The sequence below is a fragment of the Poecile atricapillus genome, chromosome 20 (assembly GCF_030490865.1).
Source record: "Poecile atricapillus isolate bPoeAtr1 chromosome 20, bPoeAtr1.hap1, whole genome shotgun sequence".
NCBI classification, from domain to species: domain Eukaryota; kingdom Metazoa; phylum Chordata; class Aves; order Passeriformes; family Paridae; genus Poecile; species Poecile atricapillus.
Window position 1 is genome coordinate 10,612,286 of NC_081268.1, and position 27,890 is coordinate 10,640,175.

At 61.0% G+C, this 27,890-nt stretch overlaps 3 protein-coding genes across 4 annotated transcripts; 2 read left to right on the forward strand and 1 right to left on the reverse strand.

Annotated features, from left to right (window-relative positions):
- Positions 1-35: 35 nt before the first annotated feature.
- On the forward strand, positions 36-1,420 carry TMEM203 (transmembrane protein 203). Its single transcript, XM_058853556.1, has 2 exons — positions 36-195; positions 234-1,420. The coding sequence occupies exon 2, from the start codon at positions 303-305 to the stop codon at positions 711-713; it is 411 nt and encodes a 136-aa protein (XP_058709539.1). The 5' UTR covers positions 36-195; positions 234-302; the 3' UTR covers positions 714-1,420.
- A 5,076-nt stretch (positions 1,421-6,496) lies between these two features.
- LOC131586707 (ectonucleoside triphosphate diphosphohydrolase 8-like) lies at positions 6,497-14,275 on the reverse strand. Of its 2 annotated transcripts, XR_009279213.1 has the most exons (11): positions 14,131-14,275; positions 13,589-13,732; positions 12,822-12,939; positions 12,050-12,200; positions 11,092-11,251; positions 10,213-10,443; positions 9,480-9,740; positions 9,055-9,165; positions 8,646-8,783; positions 7,250-8,333; positions 6,497-7,123 (listed from the first exon to the last, which is right to left on the reverse strand). XR_009279213.1 is itself a non-coding variant. In XM_058853845.1 (10 exons), the coding sequence occupies exons 2-10, from the start codon at positions 13,712-13,714 to the stop codon at positions 8,124-8,126; spliced, it is 1,506 nt and encodes a 501-aa protein (XP_058709828.1). In that variant the 5' UTR covers positions 13,715-13,732; positions 14,131-14,275; the 3' UTR covers positions 7,235-8,123. The 2 variants fall into 2 exon arrangements, 1 of the variants encoding a protein (XP_058709828.1); XM_058853845.1 differs by lacking the exon at positions 6,497-7,123 and having other exon boundaries at positions 7,235-8,333.
- A 2,958-nt stretch (positions 14,276-17,233) lies between these two features.
- Positions 17,234-27,071, forward strand: ENTPD8 (ectonucleoside triphosphate diphosphohydrolase 8). The gene is made up of 10 exons (XM_058853907.1): positions 17,234-17,363; positions 20,537-20,668; positions 21,063-21,180; positions 22,125-22,275; positions 23,144-23,303; positions 23,968-24,198; positions 24,671-24,931; positions 25,343-25,453; positions 25,607-25,741; positions 26,605-27,071. The coding sequence occupies exons 2-10, from the start codon at positions 20,549-20,551 to the stop codon at positions 26,794-26,796; spliced, it is 1,479 nt and encodes a 492-aa protein (XP_058709890.1). The 5' UTR covers positions 17,234-17,363; positions 20,537-20,548; the 3' UTR covers positions 26,797-27,071.
- The last annotated feature ends 819 nt before the right edge of the window (positions 27,072-27,890 follow it).

Genomic DNA, 27,890 nt, shown 5'->3' on the forward strand with positions numbered 1-27,890 from the left:
AGCCGAGTCAAGCAGGGCCGAGCCGGGCTGAGCCGAGCGGAGCCGGATCGGGCTGAGCCGAACCGAGCCGTGCCGAGCAGGGCCGAACCGAACCGAGCCGATCCGGGGACTCGTTCCGGTGCCGGTGCCGGGTCAGGGGCCGGTGTCGGTACTGGGGCCGGGCCGGTGGCGGTGGCGGTGGCGGGTCAGGGGCCGGTGTGACCCGTGCCGGTGCCGGTGCCGTTCCGGGTCAGGGGCCGGTGTGACCCGTGCCGGTGCCGGTGCCGGTGCCGGTGCCGGTGGCGGTGCCGGTGGCCCGGACGATGCTGTTCTCCCTGCGGGAGCTCGTGCAGTGGCTCGGTTTCGCCACCTTCGAGCTGTTCCTGCACGGGCTGGCCCTGCTCGCCTTCTCGGTGCTGCTCGTGCTCAAGCTGGACGGCGCCGCCGCCGCGCTCTCCTGGTGGATCGTGTTCGTGCCCTTCTTCGCCGCCGACGGGCTCAGCACCTACTTCACCACCATCGTGTCCGTGCGCCTCTTCCAGGACGGCGAGAAGCGGCTGGCGGTGCTGCGGCTCTTCTGGATCCTCACCATCCTCAGCCTCAAGTTCGTGTTCGAGATGCTGCTGTGCCAGAAGCTGGTGGAGCACACGCGGGAGCTCTGGTACGGGCTCATCATGTCCCCGGTGTTCATCCTGCTGCAGCTGCTCATGATCCGGGCCTGCCGCGTCAACTGAGCCGGGCCCGGGGGCTCACGGTGCTCCTGCTGTCCCCGGTGTCCCCGGTGTTCCCGGTGCTCCTGCTGTTCCCGGTGTTCCCGGTGTTCCCGGAGTTCCCGGTGTTCCCGGTGTCCCCGGAGTTCCCGGTGCTCCTGCTGTTCCCGGTGTTCCCGGTGTCCCCGGTGTCCCCGGTGTTCCCGGTGTTCCCGGTGCTCCCGGAGTTCCCGGTGTTCCTGCTGTTCCCGGTGTTCCTGCTGTTCCCGGTGCTCCCGGAGTTCCCGGTGTTCCCGGTGCTCCCGGAGTTCCCGGTGCTCCCGGTGCTCCTGCTGTTCCCGGTGCTCCCGGTGTTCCCGATGCTCCCGGAGTTCCCGGAGTTCCCGGTGTTCCCGGAGTTCCCGGTGTTCCCGGTGTTCCCGGTGTCCCCGCTGTCCCCGGTGCTCCCGGTGCTCCTGCTGTTCCCGGTGCTCCCGGAGTTCCCGGTGTCCCCGGTGCTCCCGGTGTCCCCGGTGTCCCCGCTGTCCCCGGTGCTGTCCCCGTGCCCAGGGGCAGGTGACACGCCGGGACAGGGGCAGGGTCCCGGCTCGTGGCGGTGTTGCAGAGCGTCCCGTTTCTCCAAAAGCTGCACATCCCTCTCTGTGCTCCCTCAGCTCCTGCGCTGTCCTGTCCTCCGAGCACGGCCGGGCGTCACAGACATTTTATTTTCAAATAAAAATGCGTTCAAGGACTGGGTTTATTTATAAAATTCTTTTTGCCTGGAAAGCAAAGGTTGTACCTAGAACCGCTGCCTGGAGGGTGGGTGTTTGCTGTAGATCTCCTGGTACAGCCCAGACTCCTGCCCTGCCCTGCAGCTGGCTCATGGATTTCCAGCTGTCCCCTCTCTTCATGCCTTCAGTGTGCTGGCAGGGCTTTGTAAGGTCATTCTGAGATCACTCGTGTGTATTTTTGAACAGGAATATGATTTTTCTTCTTCGTGTTTCACTCCATTTGCTAAATGTGGAAATGGAGGTGTGGGGAGGGCAGGAGCGTGCAGGGTGGACGCTGGTTCTGAACGGGGGGTGAGCCCCAGCCTTGGGGTGCAGCACTGCCCTCAGACCCCCAGAGAACAGGAGCAGTTCAGTGTTCCCCGTGGAAGGGCAGAGCAGTGTGTGAAGTGCCAGTGTCACAGGAATGGCCAGGCTGGGATTGTTGGGGTGCCTGTGGTCCCTCCCAGCTCAGGAGATTGTGATCCTCACACACCCAGAGACCTGGACCTGCCCCCCAGGTGCTCTTCAGCTCCCGTTTCCCGCTGGGATCTGATCTCCCAGGGTTGGTGTCACCTGCCCCAGGTGCTCAGGTTATGGCACTCAGAGCCTCGCTGGCTCCCCTGAGCCAAGGACGTGTCACCGGGGAGGTGGCAGCGCCTGCCCCTTGTCACCTCCCGCTCACTGCAGTGTGAGCTCACCCCTCTTCCTGTGCTTGTGCCACACGCCCCCAGTGACCCCAGGGGCCACGCTGCTGTCACAGGAGGTGTGGCACTGCCGTGGGGCTGGGAGCTGTGTGGGCTCAGTGTCTGACAGGAGCAGGACAGGCAGCAAAGCCTCTGAGTCAGGAGGGGACACTCCTGGGGACCCAGGGTGCCTTTGGACGCTCCCACACCACCAGTTAATTAATAAACTACGGCAGGGGCTCATCAGACCCAAAGAAGATCAAACAGATGATCCCATCCCTCAGCCTTGCTGCGGTGCTGCACGGGCACCGAGCCCTTTCCTGCTGCCCAGCCCTGCTGGGGCTGCCTGGGCCGTGAGTCCCAAACCAACAGCAGCCCTGTCACTGGGGTGTGGTGTCCAAGCCAGGGGGACACCCCCCTGTGTGTCCCATCCATCCCCTGTGTGTCCCATCTGTCCCCTGTGTGTCCCATCCATCCCCTGTGTGTCCCATCCATCCCCTGTGTGTCCCATCCATCCCCTGTGTGTCCCATCCGTCCCCTGTGTGTCCCATCCATCCTCTGTGTGCCCCATCCATCCCCTGTGTGTCCCATCCATCCCCTGTGTGCCCCATCCATCCCCTGTGTGTCCCATCCGTCCCCTGTGTGCCTCATCTGTCCCCTGTGTGTCCCATCCGTCCCCTGTGTGTCCCATCCATCCCCTGTGTGCCCCATCCATCCCCTGTGTGTCCCATCCATCCCCTGTGTGTCCCATCCATCCCCTGTGTGTCCCATCCATCCCCTGTGTGTCCCATCTGTCCCCTGTGTGTCCCATCCATCCCCTGTGTGCTCCATCCATCCCCTGTGTGTCCCATCCATCCTCTGTGTGCCCCATCCATCCCCTGTGTGTCCCATCCGTCCCCTGTGTGTCCCATCCATCCCCTGTGTGTCCCATCCATCCCCTGTGTGCCCCATCTGTCCCCTGTGTGCCCCATCCATCCCCTGTGTGTCCCATCCATCCCCTGTGTGCCCCATCCATCCCCTGTGTGTCCCATCCATCCCCTGTGTGTCCCATCCATCCCCTGTGTGCCTCATCCGTCCCCTGTGTGTCCCATCCGTCCCCTGTGTGTCCCATCCATCCCCTGTGTGCCCCATCCATCCCCTGTGTGTCCCATCCGTCCCCTGTGTGTCCCATCCATCCCCTGTGTGTCCCATCCATCCCCTGTGTGTCCCATCCATCCCCTGTGTGTCACAGCCACCTCACCTGCCAGTGGCTTTGCCAGTGTTCTGCTGCTGCCTTGGGGACGAATCGGTGGCCGGCGTGTCCCAGCTCTGCTCTCCGAGGTAAGGCAGCTTTCCTGGGCTGTGTGGGAGCACAGGGGTGGCACAGCACTGAGCAGTGGCACGGGCTGTGCTGCCCTGCTGGGGGTGCTGGGCTGGAGGGATGGTCTGGCAGCCAGGAGCACCCCGTGTCCCTTGCCAGGACTCGTGCCTGGTGCAGAGGAGCCGCCTGCTGTGCCCAGGGCCACCAAGTCCTGGAACAAACCTTGTTGGGGCATTTGCCCTGGCACACCAGCCTGTGGCCACACAGAATTCCTTCTGGGAGCACCCCCATGGAAACACCCTGCTGGAGCCTCCCCCTGCAGACACAGCTTGAGGGGACCCTGACACCCATTCCCTGCCCGCTGTGAGCATCGAGGGCTCTGCTGAGGGATGGAGACTCCTCAGGTCCAGGCCAGCACTCTTTCCCATGCTGGAGTACACCCTGGCAAGGATGAAAATCTCACCTCTGGGTTTGTTTTTGGTGCTGTGCCTGGTGGGTTGGGTATTGCTGCCAGCAGGTCCTTCCCAAACCCAGCAGCAGGAGTGTTCTGCTGCTCTGGCCATGTGGATACCCTGGGCCAGAGCTGCAGCTTCCCAAGGCTGGTGCTGCAGACCCCAGCCCCAAGGCCCTGTGTGCCCCTGGGCTGGTGGGAAGGAGCCTCTGCACAGCCCAGAGCAGCAGCCCTGTGACAGAGAGGCAGTTCCAGCCCCAGCTGCCGCCCTTCTCCGTGTCCCAGCTCCTGCAGGGACGGGAGCAGCCCTTGGAAAGCGTTCTGGAAGTGGGGAGGGTACACTGCAGGACAGCAGCCGCTGCTGCTGTGTCCATACACGGAGCACAGCCTGCCTGGCACAGCCCAGATGGGCTCCATGCACCAGGAGGACAGGGCTCCAGCGTGACCTGGGCCTCCAGAGGGACAAGGGGGCTCCCAAAAGACAGCTGGGAATGGATGGCCCAAGGGACCTCCATCCCTCCCTGCAACTTGCCATGGGGAGCACCCGGGGACAAGGAAGCTTCCCATGGCCCAAAGCCCACCAGGGCTGCTGGAATGAGAGTGGAAGGAAGGGAGGGCTGGAGCTGGTCCCTGCTGGGACCCAGGGAATGTCTGGCAGAGGAACATGGGGCAGGAGCAAGTGGAGCAGCTCACCTGGAGCCATGGGACATGCTCAGAGCCACAGCCTGCACCTCCCACCCCGGACTGGGGTGACCTCACAGAGCAGAAACTGAGTTCAGGGAAATGAAACCTTTTTAAACCCTGAGTCAGGGTGTTTTCCTTTCTGAAGGCACCAGGAAGGTGTTGGCAGTGGAGATGATGTCATTTCACAAACACCAGTGATGGCTGGGCTGGAGTCCCACCAGTCCCCACAGCAGCCTGGCAACTCCCTGCTGGGTCCCAGAGTCACTGCAAGGGCCACAGGCAAATAAATACATGCCAAAAGCAGATCAAACAGGGGTGTGTGTGTACTCTAGCCACACTTCCCCACAGCAGATTTGTCCACCAAAAGTCAGAATGAGACACTTGGTCCTTCTCTCAATTACGAGCAAATAGCACATTCCACTCTCACCAGAGCACAGCCCTGAAGCCAAACAGGGCTGGGGCTGGGCATGGCCCTTCCATGGGATGTTCAGATATCACATCACCCTGAGACCCCCAATTTTAGCCGAGACTCCCCTTTGGCTGGGGCTGTCTGAAGAAAATTGAGGGCTGGATGGGTGCTGCTGGGGCAATGAGGGCTCCCCTGCACAGCATTTCCTTCCCAGCATCTGACTCAGCTGAGAAAAGGCAGCTGGAGCTGTGTCCTTGTGCACAGATCCCTGTGATCCTTGTGATTCCCAGCCAGGGCAGATTCCCTTGCAGAGCTGCAGTGGGGTCAGCATGGGCAGGGGGAACAGCCCCCCAACAAAACCTCTGCGACTCTTTCTTTACTGCAAAAAGGGACAGGACAACAGAAGAGTTGCTCATGCTCTGTTTGGGTTTGCAGCTGGAGGTTTTGGTCAGCTCTGGGTGCTCACAGCCACTGGCAGTGCCACACGTCCTGGAGGGAGCAGGGCTGGCTGTGCCTCTCTGTCCCAAGGGGGATGAGGCCCCCCATGCTCAGCAGCAGGGGATTGCCAGAGCAGGGACATCACTCACCCCTCCCAGCAAACCCAGCTGAGCCCAGAGCTGCTGTGGAGCTGGGGATGCAGCAGTGCTGGCACCTCTGTGCCCCTGGAGCCCAAAGGAGATTGCCATGGGGAGTGCCATGAGCCCACAGAGGCTGTACCGACACACCATCAAATCACAAATGAAAGGGTTTGTGTTTATTTTGTTCTTTCAGGTAAGATTCAACCGTGTTTTCCCAAAAACAGGGCGAGTCTTATCTGAAATGCACTATGGACATTTCCCTAAGTCTCAGAGAGGGGATCTGTTGAAATGAAGCACCATGAGAAGGTTAAAAATTCACTGCAGTACAGGACAAACAAAAGAACTTACGAAAGACGAGGGAATAACCAATCCTGCAGGGGCTGAGAGCCATGACCCAAAAAGTGAAGAGCAGGAGCACACTATAAATCCAATTACAAAGCCAAAGAACAACTTTGTGTGATTCCAGTGCTCATTAACACAGTAAACCCCTGCCCACATGCTGTGATCACCCCTTCCCCACATCTGCCGGCATCGCCCCGTGAGACTCGGCTGGAGCTGCCTCTGCCCGCAGATCCTTGTGACAGCCCCGGCAGGACCAGCGGGCAGCTCCCTGCTGCAGCCCTTCCAGGGAAGAGCCGAGTCCTGCCCTTCTCCTGCCCCTCTCCTGCTCCTCTCTCCTCTCCTCTCCTCTCCTCTCCTCTCCTCTCCTCTCCTCTCCTCTCCTCTCCTCTCCTCTCCTCTCCTCTCCTCTCCTCTCCTCTCCTCTCCTCTCCTCTCCTCTCCTCTCCTCTCCTCTCCTCTCCTCTCCTCTCCTCTCCTCTCCTCTCCTCTCCTCTCCTCTCCTCTCCTCTCCTCTCCTCTCCTCTCCTCTCCTCTCCTCTCCTCTCCTCTCCTCTCCTCTCCTCTCCTCTCCTCTCCTCTCCTCTCCTCTCCTCTCCTCTCCTCTCCTCTCCTCTCCTCTCCTCTCCTCTCTCCCCAGGGTGTTCAGGGACCCCATGAGCCCCCTGGCAGGGCAATCCTCCCCTCTGCTGTGAGTTTCCATCTCGCTGGAGTAAAAGTTGTTCCGAGGCACCGCAAATGTCACTCATCTCCTACACACCTTGTAGAGAGCTTGTAATGGGAATGTTGAGGCTGGGGAGAGCAAAGAGGAAACAGAAATGGGGGTGAGTCAGCACAGAAAAGCAGAGTGTCAAGGGTTAAACGCTGTGGATTCCATTCAAATGAGGAGGAACTAACTGGCTGAAAATAATGGCAATGCCAAACTGGCCATGAATATTCACCTGCAAGACAAACAAGAGTTTTGCCTAAGGCTGATGAGAGAAAATAATGGAGGAAAGCTTTTCCGGCAGTATCGACTTCCAAAGGCCACAAGAGACAAGTCCAAGGTGTGTTTGGAGGAGGCAGAGGCAGCTCTGAGGAGTCCCCGGGGGCACAGGCTGGGTGAGCTGGGGCAGGGCTCCAGCAGGTGAGCTGCTCCTCCTCACAGCCTGTGGAACTCATCCTCCCTGCCCTGCTGCAGTGCCTCACACCCGGGCTTCTGCAGCTTCCCCTGCTCTCTGCTCCTCTTCCCCTGCTCTCTGCTCCTCTTCCCCTGCTCTCTGCTCCTCTTCCCCTGCTCTCTGCTCCTCTTCCCCTGCTCTCTGCTCCTCTTCCCCTGCTCTCTGCTCCTCTTCCCCTGCTCTCTGCTCCTCTCGCCCCTTCCAGACCCGATCCCTCCCGCCAGGTGGGCACCTGGAACATCCCTGTGATCCCACCATGGCTCTGCCAGGCCCTGGGACAAACAGCCCCTCTCTCCTCCCACTCCCCGTGTTTTCCTCATGCTGCTTTTCCCAGGAAAAGATCAGATTATTCACCAGGACTTCTGAGTGGCACAGCTTGAGACAGAGCTTGAGAAAGCTTGAGACTTGAGACAGACAGAGCTTGAAAAGATCAGATTATTCACCAGGATTTCTGAGTGGCACAGCTTGAGACAGGGTCGGCTTTTGGAGCTTTCTGGACTCAGGGGAGAGACAATGAATCCATGGGAGGTGTCCTTGGAGACTCTGGTGCTGGACCTCAGAGTGGAGCCAACACAGACACGAGGCCTTTTCCCTCTCAGAGGAGGAGTCTCAACTCATCCATCATTTGGCTGCCAGTGGGACTCCCCAGAAATGTAAGGGGGGCCCTGGGAGCTGCCTCAGCCGTGTCCCAGCAGCGTTCCCAAGTCACCCCGTGTTGGAGAGGGAGGATGAGCTGTCTGCCAGGCAGGGAGCACGGGGTGCAGCTGGGGAGGAGAGGAACCTCACACAGGAGAGGAGTGGGCTGTGCCATCCCCCCCTCACAGGGCTCCCCAGCGCTGAGCCCCTGCCCCGTGTGGCCGAGCCCTCCCTCCTGGAGCATCTCCAACCAGCAGGGCAGGGAAAGAGAACCGGAGAGCACAGGGCTGTGAGGAGGCTGTTTCACAGCTGTGCCAGCTCCAGCTCACCAAGCCAGCACTCAGAGCCCCCCAGGACAGGTCTGTGGCCTGTGGGCACACAGGGGTGACTCCTGGAAGCAGCTCCTGGCAGAGATGTGGCAGCAGGACCGGTGGAGGCTGCGCTGCTACAGCTGCTCATAGCCGGAGGAATTTCTCTGGCAGCGCGTGGCTGTGAGCAGGCAGAAGGTGAGGATGAGCATGATGGCCAGCAGAACTGAGGCTGCTACCCAGCTGCTTCTCGGGAGCTCTGTGACTGCTGCAGGAGGCTCTGAGGGGATCATGTTGGTGAGGTTGAGCATGTAGCCCAGAGTCCAGCCCACGTCTGTGCCAGCAACCTGTGCAGGGAAGAGGGATGGGAAAGGCTGTGAGGTACCAGGCAAACTAGAGAAGAGCCTGCACCCCCAGGTCCTGCTCCACCATTTCTGTGCCCACCTTGGGCTGCAGAGGCCCCAGAAGTGACAAACTGGGGGAGAGCACAAAGGGCCAGATGTCCCAGCAGCTGCATGAGGGCAGCTCCAGAGCTGCCCTGGTACGGGCAGTGGGGCTGTGTCCCTGGTATCCCCCATCCCCAGCAGCACAGCACAGGGTGGTCACAAGGCACTTCATGGCACAAGAGCAGCAGCTGGGGGTGCTGGACACGCTCCTACCTGCTGGGTGAAGTGGATGTTGGGCCATGTGGTGGTGTTGAATTTGTAGCCTTGCAGGAGAAGGGTGAGGGTGTAGGAGCTGGCTGTGCAGGCGTCACGGAGCTGGGTCCTGCTCGCCGTGGGGAACAACTCCTGCACCTGCACAGGGGGAGAACAGGGGGAGGCTGGACACAGAGCAGTGCTGGACGTGCCCACACTGGGGAACAGCCCCTCAGTGCAGCCAGGAGCAAAGACCAGGACAGCAAGGGGACCCTGGCATTCCAGGGCTGCTCTCCCATCTCTCTCCAGGTACAGAGACCTTGGTGCTCCTGCTGGCTCTCTACAGCTGAGCACAGCAGAGGATGGGCTGTGGATGAGCCTTCAGGCTGCCCAGTGCCCAGGTGAAATGCACTCCTGGATAGAATCTCACCTGTTCCCAGCTGCTGCTGCAGATCTGCCTGATGGTGTCATTGACCAGGCTCAGGGACTGCCCTCCTGTCAGGTTCACAAAGTGAAGGCTGTGATAAAACCCTGAGAAGGCCTGTGGGTGATGAGGCCAAAGGTGACAGGTTAGTGAAGCACTCGGGCCACTGATGCCCCCCACCCCTGTGCAGGGGTCCCTGTAAGGCCCCTCTCAGCACTGCAGGGTGGGAAGGAGCTTGGGAATGGTGCCCACAGGGACAGGGAATGGTGCTGGGAGAGCAGAGGGCTGGGGCTGCCTGGCATGCAGGTCAGCACCCTCTGTGTCAGGCACAAGCCAGCTCCAGGGCTGGCACTGCCCAGACATCTCCTGGAGCAGTTTCCCAGGGGTTACACCCCAAACTCCCCCCAGGGGCAGGGACAGAGGCTGCTTACAAAGAACTGTCCCCGCACGGGGGGCTGATACACCCCATTGAACCCGCACGGCCGCTCTGCCCCGCAGCTGAAGTTGAAGAGACTCTGGATGGCCGTGCCACACGCGCCTGGCTCCCCTGTCCCTGTCACCGTCAGGACCAGGCCAGGGCTGGCTGAGCTCGGTGCACGCACACAGGGGCTGTCGTACAGCTCTGCCACAGTGAGGCTCTCCCGGTACCCCCGCGGGTAGCAGGGGTGGGAGATCTGGGCACTCGAGCTGGCCTGGAGAGAGACACAGCCATTAATGGGGCTGCCGTGCCACCCACACCCTTCCCACAGCCCAGCCCAAAGAGCAGCACCTCCACCCCAGGAGGACTGCATGCATCCCAGCCTGGAGCTCCCTGAGCATCCCTGGCTCCCCCAGCACCGGGCTCGGGCTCTGGCCCGGCCACTTGTGCAGGGACTGTGCTGGGAAACCTCTCTCTGGGCACAAGTGGAGCCAGGGCAAGAGAACGGGGACACCAAAAACCCAACAGATACAGCTGGGCTCGGGAAATGACAAGAAACGTCAAGATGTGGGGAGAAGGGAGCCCTGGCTGGCAACCACCAGCACCTTCCACACAAAGGAGGGAACTTTGGGCTTCCCTTGATAAAATCCAGGCCAATTCCCAACTCCTTGCCCACAGGCACGCCCAAAAGCGCAGCAGGAGACGGGCCATGGGGCTGGGAGATGGCTGAGCAGCCCCCCTGGCACCTGGTGCAGAGCTGCCAGCAGCATCTTCAGGGCCTGGCTCTGCCCGTAGCACAGGTAGCTGTGGCTGTACAGGGAGTAGTTGGTGCCGTAGAGGCGGAAGAACACGGACGTGTTCCTGTCCTGCACAGGGACCCCGGGCTGGAAGGTGATCTGCGTCGAGGCACCGCCAAGGTCCAGAGCTCCCAGAACCTCGGTGTCCTGGGGATGTTCCCATTGCTCTGCAAACGAGAACTGGCCCCACACGCGGCCAGGGTTAGGCTGAGCTGCAGGAGCTCACCCACGCTCCCTCCCTCCCTCCCTCCCTCCCTCCCTCCCTCCCTCCCTCCCTCCCTCCCTCCCTCCCTCCCTCCCTCCCTCCCTCCCTCCCTCCCTCCCTCCCTCCCTCCCTCCCTCCCTCCCTCCCTCCCTCCCTCCCTCCCTCCCTCCCTCCCTTCCTTCAGGGACTTTGGGCCTCACAAGCCCCAGAGGCACCTTCCACGTGCTCCCTGTTTCACCCCTGCCTGCCCACATCCTCCTCAAGCCACACACACTGCCACGAGCACTGAGCTGCGGCCTCTTGGCTGCTGCACATCTGCTGCCACCCACATTTCCCTCTGAGCAGGGAAAAAGGAACTCTGTCTCCCGGAGGCCGACCCCGTGTCCCCGGCATCCCAAAATCCAGCCGTGTGCCAGCAAGCAGAGCACAGGGCCAGGCCGAGCAGGACACAAAGATGCTGTGAATCACATCAGCGGGGTTGAATCTGCAGCCCCCGGGCACAGGGGCCCTTGGCTCGGGTGAGCGCTGTCCCACAGCTCCGCTCTTCCCTCCTGTGCCCATCAGCAAAGCTGCTGGAGCTCGCCCAGGGACGCTCTGGCCGCTGCCCCATCCCCGAGCTGCACCTTGAGCAGTGTCTCCAGCAGGTAGTTGACAGTGATCCAGCCAAAGGAGCCCTCCTCGCTGCCCGTCAGGATCCGAGCTCCGCGGAAATGCACGGGATACTCCGCGATGGCCTTGGCCACCTCGGCCAACACCTGCTGCGCCTTGGTGCCGTTCTCCTCCCTGCCAGCAAAGGCAGCGCCGGCTCAGGGGCTGCAGGCCCCGGCTGGCAGCTCTGCGAGCCGGGCTGGCAGCGAGAGGCTGCCGTGCCCTGCCCAGGAGCTGCTCGGAGACATCTCCCAGCGCTGCCCTGCCCGCGGCCGGCTCCCGCAAACCCCGCATCCCTCAGCCGGCCCGAGCCCATCTCCCTGAAGATGCCGCCCGCAGCCGGTGCCGCAGCCCTGCAGGAGCTGCTGCCGCTCCGCTCCGCTCAGGGGGCTCGTCCCCTCCGGGGCTGCTGCCGGCCCGGGGCTGCAGAGGCTCTGCCCGTCCCCACGGCCCCCCAGGGCTGCCAGCGCCCCCGAGCCCCAGCCCCTGTGCCCCGCTGCCAGCCCCGCCTGCGGCCGGTCCCGGAGCGCCGCCGAGAGCGGCAGCTGCCCCTGCCCCTGCCCCTGCCCCTGTCCCTGCCCCTGCCCCTGCCCCTGCCCCTGCCCCTGCCCCTGCCCCTGCCCCTGTCCCTGCCCCTGTCCCTGTCCCTGCCCCTGTCCCTGCCCCTGCCCCTGCCCCTGCCCGTGCCCCTGCCCCTGCCCCTGCCCCTGTCCCTGCCCCTGCCCGTGCCCCTGTCCCTGCCCGTGCCCCTGCCCCTGCCCGTGCCCCTGCCCCTGTCCCTGCCCGTGCCCCTGTCCCTGCCCCTGCCCCTGCCCGTGTCCCTGCCCCTGCCCGTGTCCCTGCCCCTGTCCCTGCCCCTGTCCCTGTCCCTGTCCCTGCCCCTGTCCCTGTCCCTGCCCCTGTCCCTGCCCCTGTCCCTGCCCGTGCCGCTACCTCAGCAGCCGCATGCCGGCCGTGGCCCCCAGGTACGTGGGGGTCTCCCGCTGCTGCTCGGCCGGCACGATCTTCATGGCCTTGTCCAGGCAAGGCTTCAGGCTGGCGCCAGCCCCTGCAGGCTCATCGGCGTAGCTGGAGATGCCGGGTCCTGCCACAGGGAAGCGGCGATGGACAGAGCCCAGCGGCACCCCGGAGGGACGGCACACACGGGGACATGGCCACATGTCCACCCCATTCCCCAGCAGCTCCACTGGGCCCCCTCAGACACACCCAGGTGTCCCAGCCAGAGCACCAGCCCTGCTCGGGGCTGCACAGATACCAAAATACCAACTGCAGCCCCGGCACCCCCTGAGGGGGGACACCGGATTGCTCAGGGACTTGTGCAGAGCTTTGGGAGCCCCTGTGGGCACCCAGAGCTGCAGATCATGAAACAAGGTGTGAACAGATGTGGCAAGAAGAGCCAGGAAGCTGAGGCAGGGGAGAAGGAGCAAAGTGCACATCCAGCATCCCAAGCTGTGACAGGACAGAACTGGCTGCAGCACCTGAGCTGAGTGGGGACCCGATTCCTCCCCCATTCTGCACCTCCCGGTGACTGTAGGGCTCCCTCAGGTGCACACTGTTCCCTGACCCTTCCTGTGCTTCCTCACAAGGCAGTTTCCCTTCAGCCCAGAGCAGGCTGGGACACTCAGATCAGTGATGGTGCTGGGACAGTTTGGGACAGTGACCCAGGAGGCTGGGAGAGAGGGAGGACAGATCCTGGCACACTCACCAGCCACAGAGCAGGCCTCCACCTGGGAGACAATGCCAGTGCCGTTCTCCTTGTCTGCAGGCCACCGGTAGATGTAGAGGGACGTGTGTGTGGAGCCAGCGTCAAACACCAGACCGTACTGGGGAGGCACAGGGACACGGGGTCACAGCTGCTCAGGGCTGCACCGAGTGCCATGGGGGCATCTGAGAGCTTCTGCTCCTGCTCCCCCTGCGTGCCTGTGAGCAGCACAGGTCTGCACATCCACCCTCCCCTCAGCAGCCCTGCTCCACCTCTACCAGCCCCGCTTTTGCCACTCCAGCGAGTTCCAGCTCAGGAAGGACACGCAGGTCAGTGGGGTTGGCTGCAGAGCAGTGAGGCATCCAGGCATGGCCCAAAGGGCTCAAGCAGCTCCCAGACCTTTGGCAAATCTCACAAAACCTGACATTTTTTAGCAGAGCAGCAGCAAAAAGCAGTAGGGGAGAGAGGTGTAAACCCAACAGGTGAGTTGGATGTCTGAAAACAGGAAAGAGAGTGCCTGTGGTGGCAGATGGAGCAGCCGTGGGGAGAAGGCTGAACTCATCTCTCCCATCCTCAGCAAGCTGCCAGGACCGTGGTTTGGGGGAGGTTGATCTGCCCAGTGCCACCTCCATGAGGTTAAGTCCTGAAAAGCTGGGCTGGTTATGGGGACACTTGCAAGCTGAGAGGAAGGCAGGGTTAATGGAAGAATTGGAGGCAGGAAGGGGCTGGTGGCATCCCCGGGCTCCCCCCAGCTCTCACTGGACACCTACTTTGATCCTAGCAGGGAGGACAGCATCCTTTGCCGGGATCAGGACCAGGACAAGGACGGTCACCGTCAGCAGTCCCAGCACGGCCGCCGAAGCCCAGCTCACCGCCCCGAGCAGGCGCGGAGACATCAGCGGGTTTGGGGAGGTCTGTGGGGAGGGATGGGTTTGGGAGGGGTCACCGGGGAGGGATTTGGGAGGGTCTCTGGGAGGAGGGTCTGCAGAGAGGGGCGGCTTTGGGGAGGGGGGTGTGTGGGGAGGGAGGGTCTTTAGGATGAGGGCATCGGGGGTGGGTCTGTGGGGCGGGATCCTCCGGGAGGATCCACGGGACGGGGACTCTTTGGGAGGGTGTGTGGGAAGGGATGGTTTGGGAGGGTCTGCGCGGGGGAAGGGCCTTCGGCCTCCAGCCCCTGCGGGGGTCCCCCCACCCCCTAAGTGACCCCCTGGGACACGAGGTGGGCGGCAGGGGAGAACACGAGCTTGCGTGGCCCCGAGCCGCCGGGAAGGGCAGGGGAGCTCCCGCCTGCCGCGCTCCGGCCGTTCCGTACCTGTGCCCGGAGCCGTGTCCGTCCCCCGGTGGGGCTGCGATGGGGGCCCAGCCCGATCCCCCCGGGCACAGCCCGATCCCCCCGGGCCCAGCAGAGCGAACAGAAAGCGAAGCTGAGCCGCTCTCGGACGTCCGGGTCCGGCCCCGGCCGGGGCGGGCTCTGAGCGCTGCTGCGGGCGGAGAGAGCTCGGGGCTGGGGACAGCCGGGCCCGGCCTGCCTGGAGCTCTGCCTGTAACCAAACTGTGCTCTGCCTGTACCTCCTGTGCTCTGCCTGTAACCAAACTGTGCTCTGCCTGTACCTCCTGTGCTCTGCCTGTAACCAAACTGTGCTCTGCCTGTAACCAAACTGTGCTCTGCCTGTACCCAAACTGTGCTCTGCCTGTAACCAAACTGTGCTCTGCCTGTACCCTCCTGTGCCCTGCCTGTACCCTCCTGTGCTCTGCCTGTAACCAAACTGTGCTCTGCCTGTACCCTCCTGTGCTCTGCCTGTAACCAAACTGTGCTCTGCCTGTAACCAAACTGTGCTCTGCCTGTAACCAAACTGTGCTCTGCCTGTACCTCCTGTGCTCTGCCTGTACCTCCTGTGCCCTGCCTGTACCTCCTGTGCTCTGCCTGTAACCAAACTGTGCTCTGCCTGTAACCAAACTGTGCTCTGCCTGTAACCAAACTGTGCTCTGCCTGTACCTCCTGTGCTCTGCCTGTAACCAAACTGTGCTCTGCCTGTACCCTCCTGTGCTCTGCCTGTAACCAAACTGTGCTCTGCCTGTACCTCCTGTGCTCTGCCTGTAACCAAACTGTGCTCTGCCTGTAACCAAACTGTGCTCTGCCTGTAACCAAACTGTGCTCTGCCTGTACCTCCTGTGCCCTGCCTGTACCTCCTGTGCTCTGCCTGTAACCAAACTGTGCTCTGCCTGTACCTCCTGTGCTCTGCCTGTACCTCCTGTGCTCTGCCTGTAACCAAACTGTGCTCTGCCTGTACCTCCTGTGCTCTGCCTGTACCTCCTGTGCTCTGCCTGTACCTCCTGTGCTCTGCCTGTACCTCCTGTGCTCTGCCTGTAACCAAACTGTGCTCTGCCTGTAACCAAACTGTGCTCTGCCTGTACCTCCTGTGCTCTGCCTGTACCTCCTGTGCTCTGCCTGTACCTCCTGTGCTCTGCCTGTAACCAAACTGTGCTCTGCCTGTACCCTCCTGTGCTCTGCCTGTACCTCCTGTGCTCTGCCTGTACCTCCTGTTCTCTGCCTGTACCTCCTGTGCTCTGCCTGTACCTCCTGTGCTCTGCCTGTAACCAAACTGTGCTCTGCCTGTAACCAAACTGTGCTCTGCCTGTACCTCCTGTGCTCTGCCTGTACCTCCTGTGCTCTGCCTGTACCTCCTGTGCTCCTGTGCTCTGCCTGTAACCAAACTGTGCTCTGCCTGTACCTCCTGTGCTCCTGTGCTCTGCCTGTAACCAAACTGTGCTCTGCCTGTAACCAAACTGTGCTCTGCCTGTAACCAAACTGTGCTCTGCCTGTACCTCCTGTGCTCTGCCTGTACCTCCTGTGCTCTGCCTGTAACCAAACTGTGCTCTGCCTGTACCTCCTGTGCTCTGCCTGTACCTCCTGTGCTCTGCCTGTACCTCCTGTGCTCTGCCTGTACCCAAACTGTGCTCTGCCTGTACCCAAACTGTGCTCTGCCTGTACCTCCTGTGCTCTGCCTGTACCTCCTGTGCTCCTGTGCTCTGCCTGTAACCAAACTGTGCTCTGCCTGTAACCAAACTGTGCTCTGCCTGTACCTCCTGTGCTCTGCCTGTACCTCCTGTGCTCTGCCTGTACCTCCTGTGCTCCTGTGCTCTGCCTGTAACCAAACTGTGCTCTGCCTGTAACCAAACTGTGCTCTGCCTGTACCCTCCTGTGCTCTGCCTGTAACCAAACTGTGCTCTGCCTGTACCTCTGCTGATATACAAATAGAAGAACTGTAACTCACAGAGTAGTTATAAGAGTAGGTATGAATTTATTCAGTGCTGAGGTGCATGGGGATATCTCCTCCAAAGGCATGCACACCTTGGAGACTTGTTTCTCCCTTCTTGTTCTCTACAAAGTAGGATTACACACTACACCTAATACATATTCATTTGCTAACCCTGCCTGTCCCCACTTCCTATTAAAATTAGTTCCACCCCTCTTTGCAGCTGGGCACTGCTCCTTGTTGGTCACTCTGGTGGTCTTCTGGGGGTCTTTGGGGCTGAACTCAGCAATTTTCCTTCAGCTGAACTTTTTACCTTGTCTCTTTGCACATGCTCCTTTCAGTTCTTTTGACTCCCCTCTTTCCATTTATTCCGGCTTAGGGGTCCAAAAGAATCCAAGGAACCCCCTCATCTTATGGTGCATTTATCCTTGCATCCTGTTTACCTATTCCAGCTCCTTATCTCATGCTGCAGTCTTTATTCTCTTCCTCTTATTATGGGAGCAGTCAGCATTTCACACGGGTTCTGTAGCCCCTTCTTTTACTCAAGGCAATTCTTATAAATGATACCTAATCCTTAATTTCTCTGTTTCATTGCCTGCTCCCTGCCTGCCCTGTCCCAAAGCCACGGGACTCTGGCCTTGGGCAGATGCTCTCCATGGGGACAGACAGGACCCTGGCAATGGGGGTGGCTCCCTAACCGTGGGGACCTGCTGTGGGGACAGCTCCTCACCTTCCAGATCCTTCCCGTTTCTGTCCCGAGCCCCGCTGCCAGCCTGGCTGTGCCTGCAGCAGAGCCTGGGGGTCCCGCAGAGCCGGGTGACAGCGGGGTGGCAGTAGGGTGACAGCAGGGTGACAGCAGGGTGACAGTAGGGTGACAGCAGGGTGACAGCAGGGTGACAGCAGGGTGACAGGGCAGGCTCGGCCCCTCACGGTGTTTGTGCCTCAGGTCTGGCAGGGCTGTCTGGGGCTGCCGGGGCTCAGCTGCTGCCTTATCCCGGCTCGCAGGCTCCGGGGCAGGGGCTGCCTGGGCTCTGTCCCCTCGCTGATCTCCACGGGCCGGGCTGTGCCGCTCCTCCAGCAGCGAACTGGTTAATCCCGGGTGCTCTTTCCAGCCCGGCTTTCCAGCCCCAGCCCTGCTGCCTCCCGGACAAGCGCTCCCCTGGGCAGGTTGCTGGGCCGGGGCCAAGGGGAGGTCCGGGACAGCCTTTGTCCCTGGAGCGGGCTCCGGGCTCCAGGTGCGCGCTGGGACCGGGCACGGCGGGGCCGGAGCGGGGCCGGAGCCGAGCGGGTGAGCCGGGAACGGGGGAACCGGGGACGGGGGGACCGGGAACGGGGGAACCGGGGACGGGGGAACCGGGAACGGGACCCGTCGGTGGAGCCGGGACCCCGCGGTGGAGCCGGGACCCCGCGGTGGAGCTGGGCTGGCTGCGGGCTCCGGGCAGCAGCGGGGGCGGTGCTGGGGGAAACACGCTCCGTGGGCTGGAGGGGCAGGACGAGAGGACTGGGGCGGCCCCTCGAGGTGCCCGGGTGGGTGCAGGGGGCAGAGGGGCACGGAGGGGACAGGGACCGCGCTTGGAGGGCACTGCCAAGCCCCAGCGCTGGTGGGAGGTGGGATTCAGGGAACTGCTCCGCCTGGCAAGGATGCTCCTGGCATCCACAGTCACCCTCTCAGAACCTCCAGAGCTGTCAGGAAAATTAATCCACAAACACCAGAGGTTTATGTCCAAAAAGGAGACAGAGGAGTCCCTTTTCTTTATTCGAATAAAGGGAGAGGCCATGGGGCATTCCCCTGGGGTGTCTCAAATGTTTGGAGGGCGCAGCCTCCTTTTTATCCTAATTCCCGGCCGTGTGTCCATCTCTCTTTCCCCATAGGCTGAGGTACTTGAGAGGTACAGAGTTCCCCGAACTCCTGATACCTGCGATACCCCCCAATGCATAATCCCTTCTTAATTCTTAACTCTTGTGGAATTCGTGGTGCTTCCTCAGTCCCTCTTTCATCCTCCAGTGGAATCCATCCCATTGTTTCTGTTATCTCTCAGTGTCAGTTTCACCTTATCAGCAGCCCCACAGCTTGTTTGTAAAGACAAACTTGTCATCCCTCTCAGAGCCCTTTTGGCTTTCAAATCCCAAACGTGCCCAGTGGGAATTCAGCCCCCCACTGTCCAGCAACAGGAAGTTTGGATCCAGCAGTGGCTCTGAGCCTTTTTCCCCCATTTTTGAAGCCCTGCTCCCTGTGCACGGGGGATGCTGCGAGCGAGGGATGTCCCACAGGTGTTTGTCAAGCCCTTTGTCATGGCCAGCCCTACAAATAAGTGCAGCCCTGGTCCAGCTGCTGGGCACAGCTGGAAACTCCCCACACCTGGAAATGGGCAGGGACTGTGCAGCTCCTCCTCTGCAGCTCTGGAGGCATCAGCACCACCCTCCTGCCCTGCTGCTCCCTGTCCTGCACGGGTGCTAGCAGGTACTGGAGCTGGCCAGTCCCGGGGTGCCACAGGAAGCCTGGCAGATCAATCAGCTTCTCACACTGTTTCCCACCCACTGAGTCCTTTCCTGTGGCCTCTTCTCCTGCCTGGAAGAGCTGGCTCTCTGCTGCCTTTGGATGCTGCCCCCTGTCCTGCCAAAACTGGAAGTAGTCCCTACCAGAGCAGGAGGAGCCCGTTTCCCACCCTCTCCTGCCTGCAGGATGGTGCAATTGATCACCAAGAAGTGTCCTTCCATTTCACTGCGCCTGGGACAGAATTTTCCAGGATGTAGGCTGGGCTGAGGACTTTTGCCATTGCTTTGTTTGTTACCTGGAGCAGATGAATCACATCCCAACGGCACAGTTATATCAGGGCAAACCCCAGCAGGGCTGGCAGGACTGCAGATATAGCTGGGGACATGGCTGAGCAGTTATCTTGGTGGTGCTGTGTTAACGATTGGAGTCTGAGATTACTTGGAATTGATGACGACTTTAATGTCTCAGAGAGGTCCTTAATGAGTCCCTGTTTCTACAACAAGGAATTATCAGCTGATTCCATACGATCTCTTCTGGCAATAGCCACTGTAGAAAGAGGGCTCCTGGCTATGGGACAAGGTCTGACAAGGGATTTTGGTGGCCACATGTCCCATGACAAGGGCCCAAAGAACAGCTGCTGTTCATTGTTGTGCATCTCATGCCGTGCAGGAGATTGGTGACCCTTGTTCACTGCCAGAGATGCTGAGTCCAAAGCAGGAATCAGCATCTCCTTTGACCTTTGCCAAAGGTCTTTCCTCTGCACCACCCTGGGAAAAAGGCAAGGGAATTTCTCAGGGATTTTATGCACCCACAGGAGAATTGTGTAGCCAAGTGAGAGCTCCAGGTTCCACCCAAAGCACTGCTGGGGTTAAACCACAGCTCTGGTGCCCAAGGCGCTCAGGCCCATCTGCAGTTTTTCAGCTGGACTGTGAAGCGAGGTCAGCCTGGCTCCCAGCAGCTATCCTGCCTGTGTGGCTCATGGCACTGGGCAGGGCAGGAGGAGGAGGAGGAGGAGGAGGAGGAAGAGCTGTGCATTCCAAAAGGCACATCTGGACCAGCTGTGGGGTGCTGAGCACGTGGATGTCTCAGCTGCCCTGTGCTGAGGCTGTTGTGGAGAACCAGACTCTTTTCTTTGCTGCAGTTTCTCAGGGGTGTCTGGCTGTTTCTGCTGGGAGCTGAGCTCTGGACAGACAGGTGGGAAGTGCTCCAGTCCCCAAGGGCAATCGCTGTGGCCGTTCCAGCCCGGCTATGGGCTGTGTGCCAGATCAGCAGGCGCTTCCTGCCTCTGCCCTCCTGCCTGCCCTTGGGGCTGCAGGAGAGGTGTGGGGATCACAGCAGCCATGCAATCTGTCCCTGCACATCTCTTACATGCTGTGGTATCAGCAAGAACTGCTCAGGCAGGAGACCCACAGCTGGAGATGCTGTTTCCCTGCCTGGAGCAGAGAGGACCCTCTCAGGGACAGTCTGGGCCTGCTGGGTGACAGATGTGACCTGGTCCCAGGTGCTGTGGGAGGGGTTTTGAGGTGGCAGCATGTGGGCTCTCAGGGGATGGTCACACTGGTTCCCTGCCAGGCCACAGTCCTGCTCCCAGCTTGGAGCTCCAGTTAGCCACGGCCAGGCTTCTCCCAGTGGTGCTGCTGGGAAGGAAGATGCTGACTTGGCAGCCAGGAACAGCTTGAGCAGGGCAATGGGCTGGGGTCCAGGCACACATGAGGGGCTGCAGGTGAGAAGGCAGGGCTGGAAGAGAAGCTGTGCTGAAAATCCAAGGAGGGAGTGCTGGGAATGGAAGGGCAGCCCTGAGGCTGCCAGCAGCCCTACTGGAACAGCTCCAGAGGAGCCCATGGATATTTTCCTGTTCCATGCCAAGAGCAGCCGTGCACCAGAGAATGGCTTCATCCTCGGGAAGGGGAACGTCCCAAATCCATCCACGAGGAGTGAGCTGGGGGCTGGGGCTGTCCTTGCAGGTTGGAGGAGGAATGGGTTCCAAAGCCAAGGCCATTGCCGGTCTCCTGGCAGCCACCTGTGTCTGCAGTGTCATCGCCCTCATTCTGAGCGTTGTGAATGTGAAGGATGTGCTTCTTCCCCCCAGCACCAAGGTAGGCTCCTCAGGAGGAGCACAGCTCTCACTTGGCTGCTGCTTTCCTGCTGGCTGTTGGATTTTGCCCGGGTTTCAGGCAGGCTGTGCTGTTTGTCACCAACATGGGGACAAAGCCCTGCACAGACTGGGGTAGGTCTGGCTCGATTTGGCCACTGTGCCTGGCCTCACAGCACTTCCATTCCAAAGCACTGCCAGCTCCAGGGGCTTGGGATGGATCCTTGTCCCCAACACAGCTGGAGACTGCAATGCCACCAGACATTTTCTGTCCTGGTCTTGTTTGGCCACTCGAGGCTCCCCTGCCCACCAGGAGCTCTGCTGGCTGTCCTGGAGCTTGTCTCTCTCTGCAGCAGGTGATGCTGCACCCCTGACCCCGTGTCCCTGTGCCTCCCCAGTACGGTCTGGTGTTTGATGCTGGCTCCACACACACGTCCCTCTACATCTACCGGTGGCCTGCAGACAAGGAGAACGGCACTGGCATTGTCTCCCAGGTGGAGGCCTGCTCTGTGGCTGGTGAGTGTGCCAGGATCTGTCCTCCCTCTCCATGCCCAGCTCACCTGGGGGTGGCCAGCCTTGCTGCTGCCTTGTGTGGCTGTTCCACACACCAAAGCTGATTCATGCCAGCTGTGATAAATGCAAATTTACATTTTGGGCAGTTCTAAATATCCACAGGGGTGTTTATTCCTATTGCAAAACTGCAGTCAGGCTTTGGCACAAGGACAAGTCTCTCTGGAAGAAATGCCCAGGCTAGAGGGCAGATCTAGGATCACATAAATGGTACATGGAGCTGGGCAGGGGCTAGCAAAGGCCACCAGGCCAGGGCAGAGGTGCCTGGGCAGGGGGCAAGAGGGCTCAGAGTTCACCTTGCCCTCATGTCCCGCTGGGCAGCGCTGGCTTGGCAGTTACTGGTTAACAGCAAAGGTCTGGCCCAGGGCAAAGTGTAACACAGGGGGTGCCTGGGTTTAGCTCCCGGGAAGATAAGGAGTGAGATTTCCACCCCAGAGCCTGTCCCTACACCCTGCAGGACCATGCTGGGCTGTCAGATCCAGTGCCAGCCTCTAAAAATAGAGAGGCTGTGCAAGGGCAGCTCTGTGTGCCTATCGGCTCCAGGTGCCATTGCCGCAGGGTGCAGAGACCCAGCCCCTTCCTCAGGGAGAGGGGAATGGCTGTGTTTGTCCCCAGCTCCTGCGGGACTGACTGGCCATGCCCAGCACTCGGCCTGGCCAGGAGCAGATGCAGGCGTGTGCTCAGCATCCTCAGGGCGTGTGGCCATGGCACAGCCGCTGTCCCCAGGCAGGACAGCTCCCAGCACGGCTCAGGGCTGACCTGGCAAGCTTGGGACTACCCGGGGCAAGCAACAAAAGAGCCCTGAGGGGTTTCTGGGTGGCCGTGTCCCCGTGTGTGCCGTCCCTCCGGGGTGCCGCTGGGCTCTGTCCATCGCCGCTTCCCTGTGGCAGGACCCGGCATCTCCAGCTACGCCGATGAGCCTGCAGGGGCTGGCGCCAGCCTGAAGCCTTGCCTGGACAAGGCCATGAAGATCGTGCCGGCCGAGCAGCAGCGGGAGACCCCCACGTACCTGGGGGCCACGGCCGGCATGCGGCTGCTGAGGTAGCGGCACGGGCAGGGGCAGGGACAGGGACAGGGGCAGGGACAGGGACAGGGGCAGGGGCAGGGACAGGGACAGGGACAGGGACAGGGACAGGGACAGGGGCAGGGACAGGGACAGGGGCAGGGGCAGGGACAGGGACAGGGGCAGGGGCAGGGACAGGGACAGGGACAGGGGCAGGGACAGGGGCAGGGACAGGGACAGGGGCAGGGACAGGGACAGGGACACGGGCAGGGGCAGGGGCAGGGACACGGGCAGGGGCAGGGGCAGGGACAGGGGCAGGGGCAGGGGCAGGGGCAGGGGCAGGGGCAGGGGCAGGGGCAGGGGCAGGGGCAGGACAGGGACAGGGACAGGGACAGGGACAGGGGCAGGGGCAGGGGCAGGGGCAGGGGCAGGGGCAGGGGCAGGGACACGGGCAGGGGCAGGGACACGGGCAGGGGCAGGGACAGGGACAGGGACAGCTGCCGCTCTCGGCGGCGCTCCGGGCCGGCCGCAGGCGGGACTGGCAGCGGGGCACAGGGGCTGGGGCTCGGGGGCGCTGGCAGCCCTGGGGGGCCGTGGGGACGGGCAGAGCCTCTGCAGCCCCGGGCCGGCAGCAGCCCCGGAGGGGACGAGCCCCCTGAGCGGAGCGGAGCGGCAGCAGCTCCTGCAGGGCTGCGGCACCGGCTGCGGGCGGCATCTTCAGGGAGATGGGCTCGGGCCGGCTGAGGGATGCGGGGTTTGCGGGAGCCGGCCGCGGGCAGGGCAGCGCTGGGAGATGTCTCCGAGCAGCTCCTGGGCAGGGCACGGCAGCCTCTCGCTGCCAGCCCGGCTCGCAGAGCTGCCAGCCGGGGCCTGCAGCCCCTGAGCCGGCGCTGCCTTTGCTGGCAGGGAGGAGAACGGCACCAAGGCGCAGCAGGTGTTGGCCGAGGTGGCCAAGGCCATCGCGGAGTATCCCGTGCATTTCCGCGGAGCTCGGATCCTGACGGGCAGCGAGGAGGGCTCCTTTGGCTGGATCACTGTCAACTACCTGCTGGAGACACTGCTCAAGGTGCAGCTCGGGGATGGGGCAGCGGCCAGAGCGTCCCTGGGCGAGCTCCAGCAGCTTTGCTGATGGGCACAGGAGGGAAGAGCGGAGCTGTGGGACAGCGCTCACCCGAGCCAAGGGCCCCTGTGCCCGGGGGCTGCAGATTCAACCCCGCTGATGTGATTCACAGCATCTTTGTGTCCTGCTCGGCCTGGCCCTGTGCTCTGCTTGCTGGCACACGGCTGGATTTTGGGATGCCGGGGACACGGGGTCGGCCTCCGGGAGACAGAGTTCCTTTTTCCCTGCTCAGAGGGAAATGTGGGTGCCAGCAGATGTGCAGCAGCCAAGAGGCCGCAGCTCAGTGCTCGTGGCAGTGTGTGTGGCTTGAGGAGGATGTGGGCAGGCAGGGGTGAAACAGGGAGCACGTGGAAGGTGCCTCTGGGGCTTGTGAGGCCCAAAGTCCCTGAAGGAAGGGAGGGAGGGAGGGAGGGAGGGAGGGAGGGAGGGAGGGAGGGAGGGAGGGAGGGAGGGAGGGAGGGAGGGAGGGAGGGAGGGAGGGAGGGAGGGAGGGAGGGAGGGAGGGAGGGAGGGAGGGAGGGAGGGAGGGAGGGAGGGAGGGAGGGAGGGAGGGAGGGAGCGTGGGTGAGCTCCTGCAGCTCAGCCTAACCCTGGCCGCGTGTGGGGCCAGTTCTCGTTTGCAGAGCAATGGGAACATCCCCAGGACACCGAGGTTCTGGGAGCTCTGGACCTTGGCGGTGCCTCGACGCAGATCACCTTCCAGCCCGGGGTCCCTGTGCAGGACAGGAACACGTCCGTGTTCTTCCGCCTCTACGGCACCAACTACTCCCTGTACAGCCACAGCTACCTGTGCTACGGGCAGAGCCAGGCCCTGAAGATGCTGCTGGCAGCTCTGCACCAGGTGCCAGGGGGGCTGCTCAGCCATCTCCCAGCCCCATGGCCCGTCTCCTGCTGTGCTTTTGGGCGTGCCTGTGGGCAAGGAGTTGGGAATTGGCCTGGATTTTATCAAGGGAAGCCCAAAGTTCCCTCCTTTGTGTGGAAGGTGCTGGTGGTTGCCAGCCAGGGCTCCCTTCTCCCCACATCTTGACGTTTCTTGTCATTTCCCGAGCCCAGCTGTATCTGTTGGGTTTTTGGTGTCCCCGTTCTCTTGCCCTGGCTCCACTTGTGCCCAGAGAGAGGTTTCCCAGCACAGTCCCTGCACAAGTGGCCGGGCCAGAGCCCGAGCCCGGTGCTGGGGGAGCCAGGGATGCTCAGGGAGCTGCAGGCTGGGATGCATGCAGTCCTCCTGGGGTGGAGGTGCTGCTCTTTGGGCTGGGCTGTGGGAAGGGTGTGGGTGGCACGGCAGCCCCATTAATGGCTGTGTCTCTCTCCAGGCCAGCTCGAGTGCCCAGATCTCCCACCCCTGCTACCCGCGGGGGTACCGGGAGAGCCTCACTGTGGCAGAGCTGTACGACAGCCCCTGTGTGCGTGCACCGAGCTCAGCCAGCCCTGGCCTGGTCCTGACGGTGACAGGGACAGGGGAGCCAGGCGCGTGTGGCACGGCCATCCAGAGTCTCTTCAACTTCAGCTGCGGGGCAGAGCGGCCGTGCGGGTTCAATGGGGTGTATCAGCCCCCCGTGCGGGGACAGTTCTTTGTAAGCAGCCTCTGTCCCTGCCCCTGGGGTGAAGGCAGAGACTGGGAGTCTCCTCTGCCACTGACTGTGGAAAGGGGTGGGGACAGAGGGATCCTCAGGGCGGGTCCTATCTGCAAACCTGTCCTGTTATCGGAGGTGGCTTCTGCCTCCTGCTTGTCCCAGCCTTCCCTGCGGGAAACGGGCAGACCTTGTCTGAGGGAGCTGATCTGTGATGTCTGATCTAGCTCAGAGTGCCAGAGCAGCCTCACAGCTGTCAGCCAGCTCTGAGACTTTCTGGTTGGCCATCAAGGAGGTGCCAGATGCAGAACCCTGGGAATTACTTGGGACTCTCTCCCCAGGCAAGAGGGGCCCTGGGTCTTTTCTCAGGTGATGAAGGAATTGTGGTTTTCACCATGTCCCCTTGTCCCCCAGGCTTTTGCTGGGTTCTACTACACCTTCCACTTCCTGAACCTGACCCGCCAGCAGTCTCTGAGTGAGGTCAACACCACAGTCCAGTCCTTCTGCAGGAGGAACTGGACAGAGGTGAGAGCCCTGTGATGGGCAGCCAGGAGCCTGGTGCTTATCCTGTCCCAAATCTCTGCCCTTGGAGCACAAGCCCTGCTGTTCCTGGGCCAGGGAGGGGTTCTGAGCATCTCTCTCATTCCCTGTTTCACTGTGTCCCCCATGGCCCCACAGCTGGTGCAGAGCTTCCCGCAGGATTTGAAGCACCTGCACACCTACTGCTCCGTGGCCATTTACATCCTGACACTGCTGCTCGATGGCTACAAGTTCAACGAGCACACCTGGAGCAACATCCACTTCAGCAAGCAGGTAAACACCTGTGGGCAGCAGGAGGGGATGGACATGTTCAGGAGCAGCATGTCTGGAGCCATCTGTGCCAGAAATGTGTTCCTGTTTCATGGCTGCTCCCCAGGGATCCCAGGAGAGTTTTGCTCTCTCTCAGTCACCTCCAAACCTGTGGCCCAGCTCATTTCTCACTTTCCCTGCTGTGAATGTAACTGATTTTAAGGGAGTCAGGGAAAAGCAGAGCAGGATTTGGCTGCTTTTGGTCTCTGATGCTGTTATCAGAGTGAGAGGTGATGGTGACCCCATGACCACTTTGAACCAGAGTATGGCCTGGCCAGAATATTTCCAGGATGAGAGGAGACAGCCTCAAGTCTAGGGGAAGCTTAGTTAGGTACTAGGGATGTATTTTTCATGGAAAGGGTCAGGCTTGGGAACAGGCTCCCCAGGGAAGTGGTGGAGTCACCATCCCAGAAAGTGTCCAAACAACATGTGGATGTGGCACTTGAGGACGTGGCTTAGTGATAAACATGGTGGTGGTGCTGGGCTGGTGGCTGCATTTGATGGTCTGAAAGGTCTTTTCTGAGCTCACTGATTCTGCAGTGAAATTAAGATTATGGGGATGGAGGAAAGGCCAGATCTGAAATCGTGTGCAGGTCACAGAGGCACACCTGGACCACAGCAGCCATCCATGTTCAGCTGTCCCCTAGCCCTGGGGGACGGGGACAGGAAAGGTTTTTGTGCAGCTGCTGCTGGCAAGATCAGGTTGAGCACTGCCTGTGAAACAGCAGCTCATGGGAGAGGTGCCCCTCAGCCCCTCACTCCAAGCTGCTGGTGCCTGGGAGAGGGGCAGAGGGGCTGTGGATGATGCCCTGTGCTGTTCCCCTCAGGCAGCAAACACTGACATCGGCTGGACACTGGGCTTCATGCTGAACTTCACCAACATGATCCCTGCCGAGCCTCTGCAGCACGTCAAGGGCCACCAGCCCGGCCTGTGGGCAGGGGCTGTCTCCTTCCTCGTGCTGGCCATCGTGGCAGGCCTGGTGGCTGTTTTCCTACAATGCTTCTGGAAAACCAAGTAGCTCCCAGCCTCCTGACTACAGGCATCCTGCCCACTAAACCAGGGAACTGGTGCAGAAGAGGTGGAAAGTGAAGAATGAAGGCGTTAGACCCATCTCCATTGCTCAGGACATCTGACTGGGTCATCTCTGTCAATGTGGAAGATGACAAAGGTGTTATGATCTCTCTCCAAGAGGAAGAAGGCTCCTTTAATCTGACTGCCAAAAGCTGATTGAGACTTGCTGGCTGGATGAAGACAGAAAAACTCAAACTAGAAATAAAATCATATAAAATTTGTTTTTCAAATATGAATGTCACTGCTCAGCCTAGCACAGTTTCCTTGGCATTCCCAGGCCTCCTGGGCTACTCTTCCAACAGCCCTGGGAGGAAACTGGCAATGGAGAGCTGTGGTGGGCACCTAAGTCTGAGCAGAGGGATGACATCATCTGGATCCTGCCCTGTGCAAGATATGTTTTTGTAGTATGTGACAGAATCTCTGCTGAGACGCTGTCAGCTGTCTTTAAAAATACTTACTGGCATATCTCAGCAGAAAAACACAAGTGGAAGTTGATTTAAGAGTTGCCAGCTCTGGCTCAGGGTTTATTTTATATTCAAGTAACATAGCCAAGTTTTGTCGAGGCACCAAATCCAGAACAGGTTCCAGCTCCAGGCACTTGAGTGTTTTATTTAGCTCAGCAGAGCACAGCCCAGCCCAGCTGCAGGAACTGGACAGGCTTTCAGTCCTTGCAGCAGCAGCCCAGCGCTGCCTCTTCTCTGTGCTCCAAGATCCTACCTTGGCCTTACGGCTTAAGAAAAGTGCCCAAGGCATCTGGTCAAGGAATGGGCAGGTCCAAAGGCTATTTGCTATGGGAGACAGTGGTCCTAACTCATGGTATGATCCCATTAATCCCACTGCAGACTGGTTCCAAAAGCCTTCTGAAAGAGCAGCATCTCTGCTCGGTGGAGATTAGGGTACGTGACCCGAGAGCCTGGGGAACAGAGCTCTGTCCCCTGCTCCCAGCCAGCCACCCTCGGCTTCCAGAGCGAGGCTCAGCCTTCCCAGCCTCAACAGGAGCTACAAGGGACAGGGGATGAAGATTTCCACCAGAGGAACCCC

Bases quoted from the DNA above. Each gene is read 5' to 3' on its own strand.
- TMEM203 (XM_058853556.1), top strand. From the start codon at position 303: ATGCTGTTCTCCCTGCGGGAGCTCGTGCAGTGGCTCGGTTTCGCCACC.
- LOC131586707 (XM_058853845.1), bottom strand. From the start codon at position 13,714: ATGTCTCCGCGCCTGCTCGGGGCGGTGAGCTGGGCTTCGGCGGCCGTG. The intron at 12,201-12,821 runs GTGAGTGTGCCA...TCCCTGTGGCAG, and splicing joins GGAGGCCTGCTCTGTGGCTG to GACCCGGCATCTCCAGCTAC. The intron at 9,166-9,479 runs GTAAGCAGCCTC...CATCACCCACAG, and splicing joins CCGTGCGGGGACAGTTCTTT to GCCTTCTCAGGGTTTTATCA.
- ENTPD8 (XM_058853907.1), top strand. From the start codon at position 20,549: ATGGGTTCCAAAGCCAAGGCCATTGCCGGTCTCCTGGCAGCCACCTGT. The intron at 21,181-22,124 runs GTGAGTGTGCCA...TCCCTGTGGCAG, and splicing joins GGAGGCCTGCTCTGTGGCTG to GACCCGGCATCTCCAGCTAC. The intron at 25,742-26,604 runs GTAAACACCTGT...TGTTCCCCTCAG, and splicing joins ACATCCACTTCAGCAAGCAG to GCAGCAAACACTGACATCGG.